Here is an 18,739-nt window from a genome sequence, read left to right as displayed (position 1 = left end):
AAGAGAGTAAAATAGAAAAAAACACAATGTAATTGTGTAACAATGTAACATATCAATACATTTTTAATTGTAATGCAGTATCTATACACCAATTTAAGTTCTGAAATGTAACCACATAGTTTTCACTATGATAACAGAAAGGGAAATGTTTATTTATGCATGGTCAGTCCCATATTTGTGCCTGCCTATGCATCCTATATAATTTTCAGCAGATTTCTCACACCACTCCAATCAATCTGAATCAATTATATTCCTTTTTTTCAATATTCTATTACATATTCATTGTAATATGCATAGAATTGAAAAAGCAAGCCATACAATGTACAGATAATTAAAGGCATCTTCTGTAGTGAGAGTTCTACCTTCTCATTTCCATGGGTCAGTTCCATGTACTTTTACAGCATTGAACTGGATACACTCAATGAATCCGTGTCAGATTTGCTTGACTGAGTACATTGATCTAATTGTCAACCACCTTCAAGAGATAGAGTAACATGATACAGTGTATAATTTAATTTTGGAAAGAATTTTTTTTTTATCTCATATACCGTAAATGATCATTACAGAGTGTGTGTTTTTTTTAAATTTAGGTCACCCACACTAAGATGAAATGTAGACATGTGTTTGGAAGCCAGTGAGTGAGAGGGAAAAACATGGTCTTGCCGTGTATTAAAAATACTAGATCTAGATTTAGGCTGAATGCATTAGTGGCTGACCCGAGTCTAACTGCATCTATGGAGGTCTGCAGCAACATAGCAGAGTCGAGGCCTCTCATGCCCAAGTTAGTTCTCCTCACCATCTCTTCCTAAGCCTCTCCTGCTTTTCCTCTACTGGCTACCGACAGCTGCCCAGAGTTTTGTACTCTAGTGTTTCTACTGGCTGCATATGCCTCACGCACCCTTGCTTGTGCAAGTAGAGGCATTAAAGAGGCATATCATGATTTGACGTTTTTGCTAGTCTTCTTTAAAAGAAAAAAAAGATGTTTAACGTTATTTCATATTGTGGTCCACCTCAAAATCCTTGTTTTATGTGGAGACAAGATCTATCCTATTCTGTTTTTGGACACTCGGAGCTTTAGTTTCTACTGAAGGATTTGAAGATGAAAAGGTTCTTCACAGGGTGCAGATTCATACACTGTCCACCTGGCTCTGCGCAGTAATGGATTCTAAACTGATATGCGCAGATTTTTCCCATGAAGAAATTTTTTGGTGTTTTGACATTTCAGTTGGGTGGGAGTCAAAACAAAACTCACACTATTGAGGAGGGTGACAAAGAGAGGCGCCAGTCCAGGAAGGCAAATCTAAATGCAGTTGAGGATAGATACCCGTGGGCGAACACATCCAATAACAGTAAATGTTAAGAACTCATTTCCATTTCCATGCCATACAGAAGTGCCCAACACCCCACACAATTTGTGCAGCTTCGAGTGGGATCTGTGGAACCTGAGCCCACTGCAGAATCCATCTGTCAAAGCTTGACTTTCACACCTGGCCTGTTAGTCACCATTTACCAGCTCTGTCCTATCACACGTCAGGGAAACACGCTTGCATGCGCCAAAAAGGCTTTCTTTTCAGATGAATTTGTTTGAATGTGTGTGTGTGAATGTGTGTGTGTGTGTGTGTGTGTGTTTGTCCTTGTTCTGTTCTTACCTATGACTTGAGCAGACACTGCTGCTAGAAACATCTAGCCTTCACACCAAACAATGTGATCACTCCACTGAGAGCAGAATTTCTAGCCACATGACATCCATGTGCCCACATGGTCTTTCCTATTCTATATATTTGTATGTGTCAGTAGCACAGAAACACGTGATTTAAGCTGTAGACCTAAAAGTCAGACACACACAGCAGTCAATGAGGCTTTATTTAGCTAAAAACACAGCACATACTGACTGGCTCTACTTGCCAAACATGGAACATGTGTAAATTCCATGGTGTAGCATACATAGCCTGCATGATCTGGCCTAACCAGGACAGGTGCTGTCATTTTGACTCAAATTCAGCTTGATATGCCAAAAGGCCCATTCTCCAGCATGGTCATCAGCAGCTCTTTTTTACAGTGATCACTCTCTCTAAAGTAGACAAAAGAGGGGGACAAAATGACACTTGCCCTTAAGCTGATCTGTTACAAATTAACATTTTTGGGTGCTAAAAAGATTCCTCCCTCCTCCGATTAGTGAAAATACCATTAAAATCCATCAGAGAGAACGTCATCTCTGTCCTCTCTTTTTAAGTATTTTGCCATTAGTAATTGTATTCCTTTCTAGCTGACCCTGCAGGAGAGCATTAGTCCATTTGTTATATATAAAAAAATATATTTTTCTGTGACACCCTGAAAACACTCTCAGCTACATCCTCCAGCCTTTGGACACAGTCAAAGCCACATACACAGTGATTGGTGTATGATGCATTCCCTTAATTAGCCGCTTCCTTCCTGTGGGGATTATTAGAGGAATATTTACCCTGACATCTGAGCGGGCGGCGGGAGACAAGCGCAAACAATGGCACAGCTGCTCCTGCCTCCAGGAAATGTGACAATGAGTGACGTGTTTGGCTCCAAATTAGAGAGTACTACATAGGCACCTACATAGTAGCTCCTAGAGAACTGCTCCACCCATTCTTTTCCCTTGTTTTGAGGAATTTTCTTATTTTCAACACAGCTAGTTGAAAAAAAACCTCAATCCCACTTGATAATAATAATAATAATAATAATCAGTAGAAATTGCCACATTCTACCAACTTTAGAAGTCTGACTGTTGAAGGCTTCAGTCAACCACAGTTCATTTGTTTTCAATCATACCATCCTTTCTGTTAATGTGAAACACAAGGGCACACATAAATGATTAGAAGATGGATTTTGAATACAGCATGTGAAATTGCATGAATGAATTCTGTTCACTACAGCGAACAGAATGAAAGCTGGATTTGTGAAGTGAAAGCACAATTGCAGCTGCTCCCAAATCAATTATTACAATTCTCTAGGGAAGAAATGTAGAAAATGCATTGTCACAACAACAAAGTTCTGAAACTATTTCTGATGAATTATAAATCAACCATCTATTTGGATCAAAACATCCCAGCAGTCACATGGCTTACATCCAGACAATGTGCAGACACAGGCCAAATATGTGTATTTCAATATTATTATTATTATATATTTTTATTCCAAGCTTATGAAGCTTTGGAAATGAATTGTATGTTTGTGACAGATCTTTAAATAGGTATGTATTAGTGCCATATTAATAAATGTATTGGCTTTTGGCGTGAGGAAGAGAGCTTGGCAGTTGCTCAAAGTCTTTCTCTCCATTAACAAATGGAGACAGAAACCTCACCCAGTACAACCTCCTTGACAGCATGTCCAGGAATATGCAACAAATTAAGACTTTCTGTGAATTTTCACCAGAAATGTCAGATAGAGTGAAACTTACTTCACTTGCTGGTTCTGTTTTTCAGTGCCTAATTTTTGCATTTTTGTATGAATATTCAGTTAAGTAGATACAAAAATAGTTTTAAGAATGTTTGTAAAAATTGCAAACAATTTATGCATTTCCCCTGTGGTATTAAGTACATCATATATTTGAGAAGAGAGGACTTCTGCGGTTCATGCTCACCTCATTGATCAGGAACTGCAGCTGAAGCACAGCTGCTCCACTCTCATGCTGACAGAAGCAGTCAACACCAGGCCGTCCCAATCTGATGACGTTATGAAGTCAAGGAAATATATACTGCATAGGAGAGTGGCAGCTTTGGTCGGGAAAGCACTCTGACTCTAGTCTAAGGGTACTGGACTGGGGGATGCACACACAGGCATCCCTTCAGTGAGGGAAAGAAGAAGACACACCACATTGAATACTGTCGGTGAAATACGTGATCATTATATTATCCTGCTCCATGAGTAATAATTTTAAGGGAATAAAATTATGTGTCCCCATACCTCAAAACATAAAAGTGCCCTTACATCTACAGCTGAAAGTGGTAATCATTTCAAGGTTCATAAACTTTCATATGGTGAAATCGCAAGAGCTCGCCAACCAATTGAACCGATTATATGTTCTGTCATTTTCAAGTAAAAATGGATAGCCTCCTGTGGTGCCAACCAGTGCAAACAATTGCATATATACAAACAGCAAAATGAACTGTATAATTCGAGAAATAAACTTGTTCCCAGAGGGCTTTGGAATCCAAAGGAGCAGTCAAGACGTTCATCTGGATCTGAAACAACCTGACTGTAAGATTTTCTTTTTTTTTGTACTTTTGCCTAGGTTGAAGAACACAAACTACATCAAGCAGCTCTGTAGTTTGGCAAACAGAGCTCATGAGCCAGAAGATCGGTTCTGACAAAGGCAGCAGACATCGCTGCACAATCCAATCAACAATGGCTCACTGCCACGAAAGAGGAAAGAATCAGATATGGTCTCACAATCAGAGTGGCTATAGGTCAATGATATCATTAAGTATCATTAACTCACCAGCTGTTCTTCATCACTTCCCAAACAGTTCTCAAGAAGAGCATGGTGTGCTCAGACCTACATGAGCTGATGTACAGAGCACCTGGTTCTTCATCCTGAGATGAATAGTTGGTGACCTCTTGTGAAAGACCACCTAACAAAATCTACCTGCCGTCTTCTGTCAAGGCATAGTGCTTCAGTGGTGCACTATGGTCAGGCAGAATGTCTGCAGCTCCAGATACACTTACTTCAGCCTATGCCAATGGGCACTTCATATTGCATATAACCTTTATCAAAGATGTCTTTATTTAGGTTTCTTTGTCAAAAAGCCATGGCCCCACAGATGAACATATACTGAACTGGGAGAGGAAACCAGAAAAAAAATTAATTATGTAGAACATCAACTCCAAAAAGCATTTCTATTTCATCAGAGGTACTTTACTTTCACAAGAACAAGAACGAGACATTAACAGACATATGGCTCAATTACTTTTCTCAATAGAAAAGGAAGGAATTCAAATGGAAGCCAAATAATATTCCAGCCAACAATGCACTCTCAGAGTTTTGCTTGTGTAGTCACTATTTTCTGAAAATACTGTTACTAAGCAGACTATTTGTTGCATAATTACGTACAGTATCGATTACAGAAAGGCTATGTCAATAGCTTGGTGTAAGAGAGCTGCGTAATTGCATTACAATTCCTTCATGATAACTTGATTCAACAATAAGTGAGGAAATAAGTGGCGGTGGAGCTTTGTCTGATATTATCAGATGTAACTACGTGAACAAATCCATTTTAGCACAGTAATTGGCTTATTTCATTGATTAACTGCAATGGGTGTCCTTTGCAGAAATGTTTGTCACACCTTTAAACAATCTTTTTTATATATTTATTTTTGCTGCCACTGAAAAGATGGCTTCCATAAGGTGCAATTGGGAGAAGCCACCCTCAGCCATTCACATAGACCAGAGTCTATGTGAGAGCCTATCAGCAGAAGTCTATCATGGGAAGGAGTATATGGGATTGGATATATGGGATGGCATTGTTCAATGTCTGAATGCCACTATGGCCCTGAATAAAGTAATGACTGCATTCAAGCTAATTGCTTATTGAGCAGCCTTGATAACCAAAATGCATGGCCTTGCAAGTAATTACATGAGATCAAAACATTCCCTTGGACAGATACACCACCTTCACACTTATCAAGCCATACATCTATGTATCTGATTATTTTATATCTGAAAAACTGAAAAATGTGTTCTCCTATTTCTGAACTAGAGTACTGACTGTTATATAAATAACAATATAAATATATAGTTTTCTTACTTCCATTTATTTCCAATAATTTGTAACATGAACACAGAGGGAAGGTGGCAGAAGCCCTGCACAGTTGCACGGGAAACAGGAATTTCCCACACTGCACGTAGCTATGACCCAGCCTGCTTCAAGTCAGACATATGAATGCTTCCAGCCAATTTTTCATGCCCAGCTGGTGCAACCAGCCCTTGGTAAATTGCAATCAAAGCTTTTCATTAAATGCCCTTCTGTTTTACCCCAAATGGCTTTGCTTTGTGACCCGGGGTTCATGACCGGAGTTGCTGGTGCAGCTCAGCTCAGAAGAGGATCAGTCAAAATGAATGAATGATCTGCAGCCCTGACTTCCCCCCATGGTCTCAGAGACAGCTGTGAATGGCAGCTGCTTCTCTCTCTTCCGAGCCCACCGAGCCCACAGACCATCAGAATTATTAAAAAATTCAGGTTAAGTAAATTGAGAGGTTTCTTTTTTTACTGAAAAAAAGTCTGAATGCTTAATATTCTGTTCTCTATCTGTGGCAAACAGAGGCCTCTAGCTTCAGTGGCTCTGTTCTGGTTGAGAATACACAGAAAAGGTGGCTAAGCAGATTCAGTGGAAGTACTCCAAGGATCTCTCAAATTCTCTCCATTTCTCTATCTATCTATCTCTCTCTTTCACTCTCCCTAACTCTATGTCTATCTATCTATCTATCTATCTATCTATCTATCTATCTATCTATCTGGCTAGCTAGCTATTCTCTCTCACCAAAACTTACTCTCAAATCACTTCCCACACTTTTTGTGGTTTCCTTTCATTTTAGACCATACAGCCCAAATCTGGAAAAACATAGCTAGGAACTCATACCTATATTGTCTTTTAGTACTTACTCTTAGTAATTCGTATTGAGTTAAATCCATCTACTTTACAGTGATGACAGTAAGGAAGCACTTATCATCGGGTCAGGTATATGAACACTTTTTAACTGAATCTCGTACTGTTACTGTGCCTAAATGCAAGACTTCCATGCACGGATGACTTGCTTTTACCTAACTGCGATCTGCAGTACTTCTCAACACACCAAATGTATTCATACAAATAAAACAAACAAACAAAAAAACGCTTCATACAGGACACACAACCCTGATTGTAAAGGAAAGAAAGGGCATGATAATTGTATTTTGAAGAATGTTAACCTGCCATGATTTACATTCTTCAAAATACTTAAATGTTATGATGATTGAATATCTATTAATGAAATTCATTACTGTAATTATGTAATATAACCATAACATCCATTTATGTAATTCATATTATTGACTGACTGATAATTGAGTGTCATATGGAATGACAGCCGCAATGGCAATGTGATGTAATGTAAATATAATAAGTACTAGAACTGATCCGCATATGGAATGCATCCAATGTTGGTGCTTAGTGCCAGCTCCCTATCATGTTTTAAATATGTTTGAAAAATCATTTCTTGCATTGATTTTCCCATATCCTTTCAACACACTGGAATCAACAGAACCAGATAGGAAGATCATGACACCATCCTATCCATTCAGGTCATGAAACTGATGTCCTAAATCAGTCAGTACAAAGCCATGTCAATGATGTCTTCAAGGCATGTATCTCTGTTAACCTGTAGCAAAGATATGTCACTCTAGTCTCAGACAGTTCAATGCATGTACATGTAGTGATTCTTCTTTGATGAGTCATTATGTCTTTTCCATTTCAGTACTGAAGGTAGGGAAGCAAAGTGTGTGAAACCTGGCACATCAATATGCATAAAATGAAATATTTTGTTTTGACAAAGGAAAATTTAAAGTTTGTGATTTTTTGATGTACTTATTATTTCTACTTTTTTGCCTACTTTAGGATCAGTTCTGCCCAAAGCAAGGGCACTTCAGCTCAGACTTGGCTCACTACCCTATGATATTTCTCTGGACAAGCTGGTTCACAGCCATGAAGGCACACAGAGTGGCAGACATTCTGTCATGGACACATGAGAAATGCTTAAATGCCTTTCTTTGGGATCAAATTCCAGGGAGTTAGTCATGTCCAAAGATGTAAGATAGATAGATAGATAATTGGACCATGACACTGTATGACTATGAACAGAAAAGCTAAATGAAGAATCTTTTAGTTAGCTAAGCAGGCATCTGGGCAAGAATTCTGCAAAACTGTCAAGAGGACTGAGGGATGGTGCCAGGGTTTTTCATGGTTTTGAGCAGGAGAGGAGAGGGGTTACAAGTTTAATTGCCTGCAATGCATGATTGCCTGTTAATTGTACTTGAGTTTAATTATCTCCAAAAATACGAACACGGATGCCAGCCACAATTCTCTCCAGAATAGAGAAAAGCAGAAGCCATGGCAAATGTGCTTCTTTAAAAGATAGCACACCACCATAGTTGAATTTCCTCGAGGAGCTGTGCAAGATAAAGGGCTACCACATTACACGTCAACTTCAGCATCAAGTCCGACTGCAGTCCGTTGGGAACTTTCAACAGGAAGTAATATTCACAGTGTTCAGTGTTTGTGTCTTTTTACTTGACTTGAATAGCGCAGAGAGTTAGTTGAAGTTAGAGAATGTGTTATATCACCTTGCACGAGGCCTGAATACCACTGTGGGTAGAACCCTGCAACTCTGTCAAAGCCACTCTGCCTCTCACAAACTCTGCACACATCAGATCATGAGTCATTCATTCCCTGCAGTGCTCTGGAATACAAATAGCCTAACAGGATGACTGCATAGTGCGAGACCTACAAGGTGTCTTCTCTGTGAACCACATCCAGCTGGGACTAACCTGGCTCTGTACCTGTGGGGCTTAGGCTCAGAGTAACATACAGTACCTGTCCATTTCGGTGATGTTTTACCACGGTCAACAAAGCAATTCAATTCCATGTGCCAACTTTCCAAATTCATATCTAAGGTCATTTAAAACTATTTTAGTAATTAGAAAACATGAACATTTCCAGGATTTTTCTAAAGGTCTGTAATAAATGTAGTGGTACCTGAGGCTCACAGGTAAGAACAAGACGTTTCTTTTAGCGCAGGAACCAAGCCTTGTTGTCTACATTGATGGAACTTGTCACTCCATCCTAAGAACTGCCAAAAGACCAATCAAAGTGTTTTTTCACAGAGCGATAAACACAATATCTACGGTAACTTGCAGCAAACAAAAAGAAACTTGAGTAACCCTCTTCGCTTTTACAGAGAAGGTTACTCAACCATTGAGAAAACACCAGAGACTGAAAATGTTTGTTTTTTTTTTTTTTTCCTGACAGAAGTCCTGCCAACACCCTCCCCTCTCATGGCATATGTTCCATGACCCAAAGCAGTGCGCTCTCAGTGTGTTATGAGGAAGAGGGAGGAGTTGTGAAACCCCAGAAATACACGTCTTCGCAGAGAGCAAGGCACCTCTCAAAGCAATCTCTTTCACCCTTTCTGTTAAGTGATCCATTTCCCACAGCAGATGATCACAGCCGTATCATACTTAGACCACTGTTAACAAGGCCATATTTATCTAACACAGATGAACAAGGTTTGGATATTGACTAGAAAGGCCGGTGATTCATCTCAGCCGAAGCGTTCCGCATTTATCAGTCTAATTTTGAAACCATTTATTCAATTCGATGCTATGAGTCAAGCTGATATCAGCAGACTTCCTCTGAGAATGAGGGAGAGAAGGGAGAGAGAATTTGGCAGACTGGCATTGAGTTGTATGGGGCGGGGGGGCACTGGAAGGGAGGATTTATACAGAAATACACCGGGTATAGCGAGGGAATGACGCACGTGAGAATGTGAGATAACAGGCCTCACAGAGTTAGTTCAGACTGGAGAGGGAGTGGTGGAGGCAAAGCAGGTTAGAGATGGCAGGAGAGGAGTAGAGCTCATATCAGAAAGTTTTTAAATAGGAGATAGGGAGTGGTGGAAATAATAAGTGGAAAAAAGAAGCAGAGCATTGGGGAGAGGGGGCAATGCTGACTGCGGGTTACTGAGCAGAGCGAGTTAGAGGAGAAGGAGGAAAAGAATAAGCTACGAATTCAGGTTGAGAGAGGTGACTCAGAGAAGGGGATGAAGACGAAGGTGATCCCTAATGGTGTCAGTGTCACAGATGCTCTCTGATTCACGAAGAGAGCTGTCAGGTACATGCAGCATCCAGCTATAGCACAGGAAGACTAACTGCTCTTCAGCTGAATTGTGGTGCTAAAAAAAAAAAAAAAGCATTCAGGCCCTGCATTCCAAAGGGATGCTGTTTTTACTCATCTATGTGTCTCTCTTCACATCCCTGCACAATTTTATATTTTGCTCCAGTTCCAGGTCACTGATAAAACTCTCCTTGGTTTCTCAATTCAGAAGCAATCTCTGCTGCCATGAGCTTGGACACACCCTGAGTTGGAGGAGTGCTGTTAAAGCTTAATGTGGATGTGACAGCGCAGTGGAGAGACCAAAGCCTTGGGGAGCCCACTGCTGTCTATGCACAGCAAGAGGCACACCAGACTGACGAGCCCCGTCTGTCCACATCCACCTGAACATTACGCTGATGAGCTGCACATGTCCACTTCCAGTCAAATTGAAGGCCTTAAGTGGCAGTCTCACTCAGTCTCAGTTTCAGTCCAAGTCAAAATCTGTTTCACTCTGTTTCACTGTCATATTTCTCTGCTTGAGAGTCAGTTCATTCTCAGTTTCTGTGTAGGTCTGAGTCTCACTTTCAATTCTAATCTGAGACTCTGAAAGTCATCCACTGCTCTTTCTGGAGTCAATGTTAGTTATCATGTGATTTAGCTAGGTAGCCATTTTTCCTTGCACAATAAAGGGCAGGTAGCAAGCTAGCCCAATGGTGTTTTCAATCTAGCTTCGAAAATGCTCCAATTGGCTCTCACCTTGGAAACCAAATGCTTTATAAATAGATTGTATAAAAGCCAGAAGGCACCCGAAAATGTGTATTATATTAGTTCCCTTTTGCCTCCCCTTCAGCATCTTCCTCAGTGCCATTCTGACCTGATAATCCACAATTTGGACAGGGGAGGTGAAAGTGAACTTAAGTAAAGGGATTTATTGGATACAGCCCTAACCCTGGGTGAATGACATATGGGCCCTATTTCACAAACACGCATTTCAAAATGTATTATTCAGTTAGACGCAAATTTCTTAACTTACTGCTTTTCCAAAGTCAATCAGAAAATTTGAGGTATCACATTCCAGATATGATTTATCAGGCATTGTTATTTATTGACAACTGTCATATTTGACAGACAGTGGAAAGACAAACTTTCTCATAAACATGCTTTAAGTTGCTGAACCAATGCTCTGTTGCTAATGAAGAGTGATACCTATTCCATGACCTTATTGACTGATACAAAAGTTTACTATTATAAAATTCCTACCTTTATGAAAAGACCCCAGTTGAAATTGCATACACTGGGGAACACTGGTAACCCTAGGTGACAGGGCTCACTGTGTGTGAGCTCTGCTATGGAATCTGCCGTCTGCTGTCATTCACAATGCTGTTCTGCCCGTCTGTGAAGTGTGTCAGTGTGGTCATCTGTGCAGTTCTAAAAACAGAGCTGGGCTCCAGAGGTCCACACTTGACTGCAGCACTGAGATGGTATTCCCCCGGGTGCACAGTAGGCACATGGGGCGAAACATGAAGCACGGGCAAAGCGAGGGCGGCATATGGGCGAGAGAGATGACGGGGCTGCGGCCATCTCAGATTAGGCTGGAATTTAACCGCACGGCATTGGCACCACAGCTGTTCTCAAATAGAATCAAAAGTTGGGACAAAATACAAAGGGGAATAAAAATAATCCCTGTCCCCTCTCAGCCCTGTGGAAAGCACAGTTTCTGGAATTTTTTTTTTTTTTTTTTTTTTTTGCAATTACAAAAGCAGCAAGTATGTCACCACTTTAATTAAATTGGTCCCAAAGGGACAAAAAAGAGGGGAATTAGACCCAAGTTCTAATTTATATATTAAAGAATACAAAGTCCAAACCTGTCAGATATTGAGTTATTCCATCAATACTCTCAGATAGCCAGTTGTTGACAAGGGCTAAGGGCTTCATAAGTAGCACTAATAAACTAAGTCGGTATCAGTACAGCATCAGTTTCAAAGCTGCTGGGCATACACTAGTCTTGAACAGGTCATACGTTTGAATGTGTGCTTTTTTTGGTAGACGGTTAATGCATCAGTAGCCTGTTTCTCCACCTGATTCAGCACACAGAGTGGCACAGGTAGGTTCACAAAGCACACCCACGCCCCTACAGGAACCCTTTGTTCCGTCTGCTCCTGCAGGGTGCTCTGTGTTTGACGACCTCTACCTGTTCTGCAGGGCTCTCCCCTGCAGCATCCTGACTGCACCTGTGACCAGCTTACGGCTGGAGTCCAGATCGTGTCAATTCAGGTTCCCACGCACACAGCCAGGGGCTGAAGGGAAGTGAATGGCTCCCACAGCCATTCCCCGGTGAAAGGCATGGAGTCCACACAGCAAAGGCTGTGTGGCAAATACTGCTTCTAACCCCGACACAGAGGAAAAAGTAAGAGAACACCAATGCATCCTACTGAGGCTCCCTTCTCCTCTATTACAAGAACTGAGTTTCTGAACTAGGGAGAGATGAAGCAGAATCCTGTCTGGTATTTCCACAAGGGACAATTAATGCTTCAGTTAGGCAATGCTGTACATATAATACTCTTGATGATCATCTCTGCAAAATGCATCAAGCAGGGACATCTTGTCATGTGCATGGTAGTCATATACCTTCCACTTCCATAAAGAGGAAAATTCCCTTCTAAAGGCCGAGAAATGTAGAGTATGGGGGAAAATTGCATCATCACATGTGGGTGGGTTGGAAGCTATTCAGAGACCTGACGGAATGAAATGCAACAGTGTCCCCATGATTACAGAGTGTGACATATCAGGCCTCGCCTGATAATTGGATGGATGCTCTGTGTTGTATGGTTATGCTGCCCCCACTCTCCCCTTTGGCAGATTTACAGTAGTTCTTTTGCCAATGATGTTTTTTCTGTGTGTCCTTACTTTTAACAGATTGAAGTCTACCTCATCCATACATCTGATAATACATGGCGCTGCACTGGCTCGAGCTCCATTATTCTCTAAGGTGTTTGACTTCTTTCTTGCTCCATTCTCGTAGGCCTGACATTCTTAAATGGCATGAGGGATGCCTAGAGTAAATGATAAAAAGGTGTTACATAAATGTTGCTGATAGTGCTCTGTTCATTGCAAATTCAGTGGTTGACCATAATATACATTTTGGCAGAATATCACCCTATCACTGTCTAAATGAGTGTTCATCAATTAGAGAACAAAGGGGCAGAAGCTGTTTCAGAGGGAAAAGAAGCAGATACCAATTACACTTAGTGCATATGTCTGTGATAACTGAAATGTACCTTACCTGTTTCAATAAACATATTTTGTTAAGGCTATAGGCAATATGTTATGACTTGCTTGTGGTACAACAACTGCAAAATCTCTCCCTGTCCAACAGTATTGACTCAGTCAATGAGAAGAGGTGAAGGAGGGCATAGTTAATGGCGAGTGAGCTACAGGTGAGTGAGCATCACCCATCACGATAAGGTGAAAACTGTCTGTAGCTAAGACAAGACAACAGCTGAAACACTGACCTACCTTTTCCAGCCCTCTAGATGGTGGAAGGCTGATTTTATAAGACTAATAGCAAACACTCTCCTGTCTCTCACTCAGGATATTGGTGCATTGATTGGAAGTCAAAGTACATCTTTAGCATGCCACCAGCTACACCACAAACAGAGACACAACTGCATGGGGTTGACAGGTACAAAAAGAAACCCTGTGCATATTGCCTGCATGGGCTTTCCAATAAGGTAGTATGCAGTTTTAAAAAGCGGCTCCACTGCCATCACTGAAAAGCAGGACCAATTGTTCCCTTGCTATTCCTTCTTCCAAGCACCTTTCAAAGACATAGCGTGGCGCAATCAAGGGGGTGTGACACCCTCTTTAAAGAACAAGTAGTGAAAATCTGTCACCAGAATGACCTCCTGAAATTCCCGGGGCACTTGGCAACTGACCATCCATTTCCTGATGCATTAGCTATGGCAAAAAAGGTCCTCGTTCCAAATCCCCTGTATGGGATCAGCCTGCAAAGACATGCTATTTCACATGCTAGCTGATAAAAATGGACCTCTTCCTCTCACTCTATTCTCCATACACCAGACATGTGTCACAGCTGCACAAGCTTGTTAACACTTTGCTTAGTGGGGTACATCAAAGGTTGAGTGGCCATCATTAGGGTCAAAACAGCCTGATGGAATGTTGATGATAAATGCTCGTCTGACATTTCAAATAATTGGATATGTATATGAAGGCCATAGTTATTGAACTGCTAATTATATGCTAATCCTTTTGACTCATTGACTGTAACGAAGCACGCACAAAAAAATAAGAAATTTCTTTGAAGCGTTGCGGAAGAAATGTTCGATTAAAGTAAAAATGATTTGGCTGAATTATTTTAAGGACTTGGCTGGGAGTTGAAAGCCTCCCTGCAGATCCAATTTGACAGCTCTCTGGAGATGTTTCAGATGAGGTGGAGAGCTGTAAATGAAATGGAGATGGGTCAGATGTGAGTAGAGTCAAACACATTACCCACAGCCAGCCATGAACGTAGCATGAACAACACGACTGCCATGAGGTAATGGCAGGAGGCATTCGTAACCCCTGACGCAGGCTAGAATTCTGTATTTATCCTTTTCCTAGGTCTCCTTTCTTGTCTTAGCAAGAGCAGGGCACACTGTCAGGAAGAGGAATTTTCCAGCATCGTCCAGCATCTTTCAACATTTTTCCAGCATGGAACAAGAATGAGGGTTGAACTCAATAAATAGCCAGTTGTTTTCATTGCTGGGAGAGGCTCCAGAAAGATGCTGGGTTTACAATAAAATGCGCTCTGTGAACATTTCAAACATGCAGTAACACAGAGTTAATCTTAATTAATGCCAATTAGATGCAACATGTGGGATTAATCTATCATGCAAGATGTTGTGTGGCTGTGTACTGTTAGGTAATGTATACTGGCACTGGAGAAGTGTTGAGTGCAATAAATATAGTTCAAGCTAGGATCTTGTAAGAAAGAGGTGGAAGATACTTAAAAAATACTTTACAATGCCGTATTGAAAAAGGCACCCTGGTGAATGAACATAAAATCAAACAGCTGGGGTGACTAGCATGCTGTTCCATCACAGTCAGTATGACAAGCATCCAGAATTACCAAAGGACAGAGTTTGTATGTATGGGGGACTTGACATCTCTCCTCAACATAAAGCCTTCTGGTATTAGATTCAATAATTGCTTGACTTCCCTGTTATAAAAGAAAGAAGCACAGTGAGCATGGTCCAGCTCACAGTATATGGGGTGTAGAAACACTGAGATTGGTATTCACCTGAACAAGGTTGAAAGTCTTGGTGCTAGAATGTGTAATTTGGAGAATCAATACCATCTGGAATTATATATGACCTTAACTCGTAGATACTTCATGAGAGCTTCTGTGATAAAAAAGTAAAAATAATAGTGAACCTACCATCTCCTCTGATCTGAATAAAGGGAAGCTATATTCTGTCTAAATTTGCATCTCTGCCTGAGATTTTCTGTCTCTTTAAAATACTGGCTTGAATTATTCAGCATACAAAACTAATGAAATCTGCTTGATTTCAAGTGTCACTTAAGTCTAACTTGTATAGAAGAGAAAAATACATACATGTTATGTATTGCTTGCTAGTAAACGGTATGGTAATATGGTAAGTAAATCCTTGAAGCATTAAGTCTTATTGTTCAAATGGCATGCTAATATTAGAAACAGTTATTCTATAGTTATACATATATTATTGATGCAATGCACATCCATGTGCAAATGAATGAAATGTATATAGTTTGTTTTCATGTCTCATAGCTTCATAGCTTCTCTTTTGATTGTAAGAATAAAGTCTTTGAGGAAGACAATGTATCATCATATATTATCCATATAAACAAAACAGTCACTTGGCTTATGCTTATTTACTGTATTTATTTATATATTACTATTTTTTCTGATCTGTGAGTGGCAGCTCTGCCAGTTGATAAACTGCAGTCACACTGAAGCTGTCTAGGTGTCTCTTTTAATTATGTCCTGTGATTGTATTTTTTCATATGCAGGGGAAGGAAATCAGATAGCCAGATGATACACCTGTTAGTGAGAGGGGGAATAAATGTTGAAAAATGACTCCACTCTCTCTGTACCCGGCCAAATGATAACATCTGCCAGACGAGGCAGGAAGAGGATGGTGCAACCTGAAAAAGCAAATAGGGAATCTGATAACAATAATGACAGGGGCCCAGATGGCCGCGTGCGAATTAGGAAAAACCACAAATGCCGTCTGCCCTTTTCTGTCCGGCGCACTGATTGTGTTTGTGAGGCTATTCCTGATTCAGATTCGGGGATGCTCAGCACGCGATGAGATACCCTGTTACAGATAGCATCGCTGCCAATTGACATTAATAGATTTTATCCGAGTTTCTACACCTTATCCTCCCCTATTTTAAAGTCTCTTTCACTCAAAAAAAGATGACTATTGAAATAAAAGGCAGCAATGAGGAATAGTAATTATCTGTTTTTTTGTCCTGTAACTTTAATAATTCATGGTGAGCTGGGCTATACTTAGGTTGCCTGGCTGTCTTCACTGTTGCGATTGCATTAGAGTGAGAAATTAGTGGGGGGAATAAATCACCATGATTTGAGCTGCTAAAAGCACCCTCTCTCTCCACGGGTCCCTCTCTCCCCGCAATTTCTGCGTTTGTGTTTGACAGGCCGGTAAATAGCAGCATTTGTTTGCCACGCTCCATTTAATGAGGAAAGAGATCAAACAGAGGAGCTGATAATAATAACTCTGACAGTGACCTGTTAAGAGCATTGGGGCTAAAGAGACAGGAGAGGTGGACTTAAGAGCCTGGATCCACCAGTGGAAAAAGCAGGCTGGCTGCGCCTACGGAAGTTATGACTCCTCCTTACATATCTCTTCAGCTAAAATGATCAATGATTCTAGTGAGGGACCGCATTTGAAGGTCAAACAGTGATGTCTCATCAGCAATGAGGTTCAAAAACACAACTGCTAGTTATGAGACTATGTCCCTTTCTGCTACTCCACAGTACCGACTCTCAGCAAAGGGACAATCATTTTTTCTTTCATTTAACTTAGATCAGTAGTCGTCATTTAACGAAAGGATAGATCAGTAGTCGTCTCACAGACTTTGTCTGAATGAAATATTGCAGTTCTCAGACACTGAATTTTGTCAGAAAGTCAGCCGCTTTAGTGTTGAATGGATAACAAAACCAGCCGATGTCCTGAAACATTCCCATCTGCAATGCTTTTACACACCACAGACTGCTGTGTTACTTTGGCTCCTTTCAGACTCCTCTCTACATTCCTCCCTCCTTCCACGCCTCCTTCCACTCTCACCTGCTCAGACAGATGCACAGCTGTGAGCCCAGCAAGATCCTTGAATGCTGTCACCGTCTTGCCATCTTCCTAACATCATAGACAGAACTGTTAGGGAAGTATTTAGGGGATTATATGGATGAACACATCTTCACTCATGTTCCAGAACATTTTGCACAAGGTCACGAGTTGTCCCCATCGTTAATTAATCACCCGATGGTTCCACAATAATTAACATGAAATAATCTGAGAGAAATCTACCCTTGGTATCAAACGAGAATATTGCTATTTCCAGAAATAATGCATTTTTTCAAAATGCAGAAATTATGTTTACTTTTTCTTTACACAGATACCTGTCTGGTTATCTGGCAATTGTCCTATTTAATACAACACCCTTCAGTCATCTGTTGAAAACAACGAAAGACTAATTGTCAATAATTATCACAAAGAATAAGAAAAATAAGAACAATCTTTTACTGATCTGCAGCCATACTTCCAGAGACAGACAGCAGACTCTTAAGTAGATGACAGGCGGCTGTATCTACGTGACAGGATACAGCCTGGCAGCTCAAGGGGAAAAGTTGTGAGCATAATTATGTTTCCTTCTCTCTTTCAGTCTGTGACAGAGCCTGTAAACTTATTGAAATGAACAATTTGTTGTGTCTCTGACCAAATCAATTATCAGCCTCTAAGGAAGGCCTGCAGCCCTGGTCAAAAGCCTACAGTAGGAAGTGGAAACCTTTAATGAGTAGAAACCTCTTCAAAAGCAGGAAGAAAATACAGGGCCTTTATCAATTTTCATTAGTGAACAGACCCTGTCACTGCCATTGTTTGGCTATGCTTTTAATTTTGGGGGGAAAGCACTCTTTCCTTGAGATTGTGAGTTTTCAGATGCTCCTTGATTCAATATAAAAATGTATTGAATACTCATTCAGAAACCAGCCAAGCAAAACAACAAAAAAAATATCATCAAAAAAAAATAACATGATGAAGCAAACACGATTACATGAATCATTACAGTCAAGGCTGACATCATTCATGACTAGTGTTTCAAACTTTAAACTCTGTGTGTGTGTAAGTTTCCCTTACAGCGTCTGCCCGCAGCCCACAGCACATCTAAAGGCCCATGGGGCTAATAGCCCTTGACAGACATAGGAGCTGAGAAATCTGTCACCCCTGACAACCTCACACTGACTCCTTCGCACCAATTCCCTCCACACCTGCACAGGAAGAGAGATGAAGGAGACAGATGGGGTGTGGGGGGAGGTGGGCTCTTTTTTTCCCCATGAGACTCCTCACACCTAAAATGCACCCATGCCACCCTTCCCGATCTTATTATCAGTTGTAGCTTGTCTCTTCCTGTCCGTCACAGTTGAAATCTGCCTACAGACAGCATGGAATGGTGGCAGCTCCCTAATTGTGACAGGAAAGTGAAACGGAAATATTTATTTTTCCTCAATGCAGGACAAAAATTGTTGTGCCTTGCTTTTTGATGTAGGGTGTACATACAAGCTCCTGCTCCCCTTTGCAAATATTTA

The 18,739-nt window shown here is 40.8% G+C and overlaps 1 protein-coding gene across 13 annotated transcripts in view; it reads right to left on the bottom strand.

Annotated features, from left to right (window-relative positions):
- LOC118786030 (syntaxin-binding protein 5-like) overlaps positions 1–18,739 on the bottom strand; it is a 114,551-nt gene that overhangs the window by 59,602 nt on the left and 36,210 nt on the right. For all 13 annotated transcript variants that reach the window (XM_036541037.1, XM_036541035.1, XM_036541036.1 and 10 more), the window contains one exon: positions 3,611–3,692. In XM_036541037.1, the coding sequence (XP_036396930.1) occupies positions 3,611–3,692 (82 nt within the window). The remainder of the gene's footprint in view (positions 1–3,610; positions 3,693–18,739) is intronic.

This window comes from Megalops cyprinoides, chromosome 11, assembly GCF_013368585.1.
Source record: "Megalops cyprinoides isolate fMegCyp1 chromosome 11, fMegCyp1.pri, whole genome shotgun sequence".
In the NCBI taxonomy this organism is placed as follows: Eukaryota; Metazoa; Chordata; class Actinopteri; order Elopiformes; family Megalopidae; genus Megalops; species Megalops cyprinoides.
The sequence above is the reverse complement of the archived record's forward strand: the minus strand, read 5'-3'. Positions and strand labels throughout refer to the sequence as shown.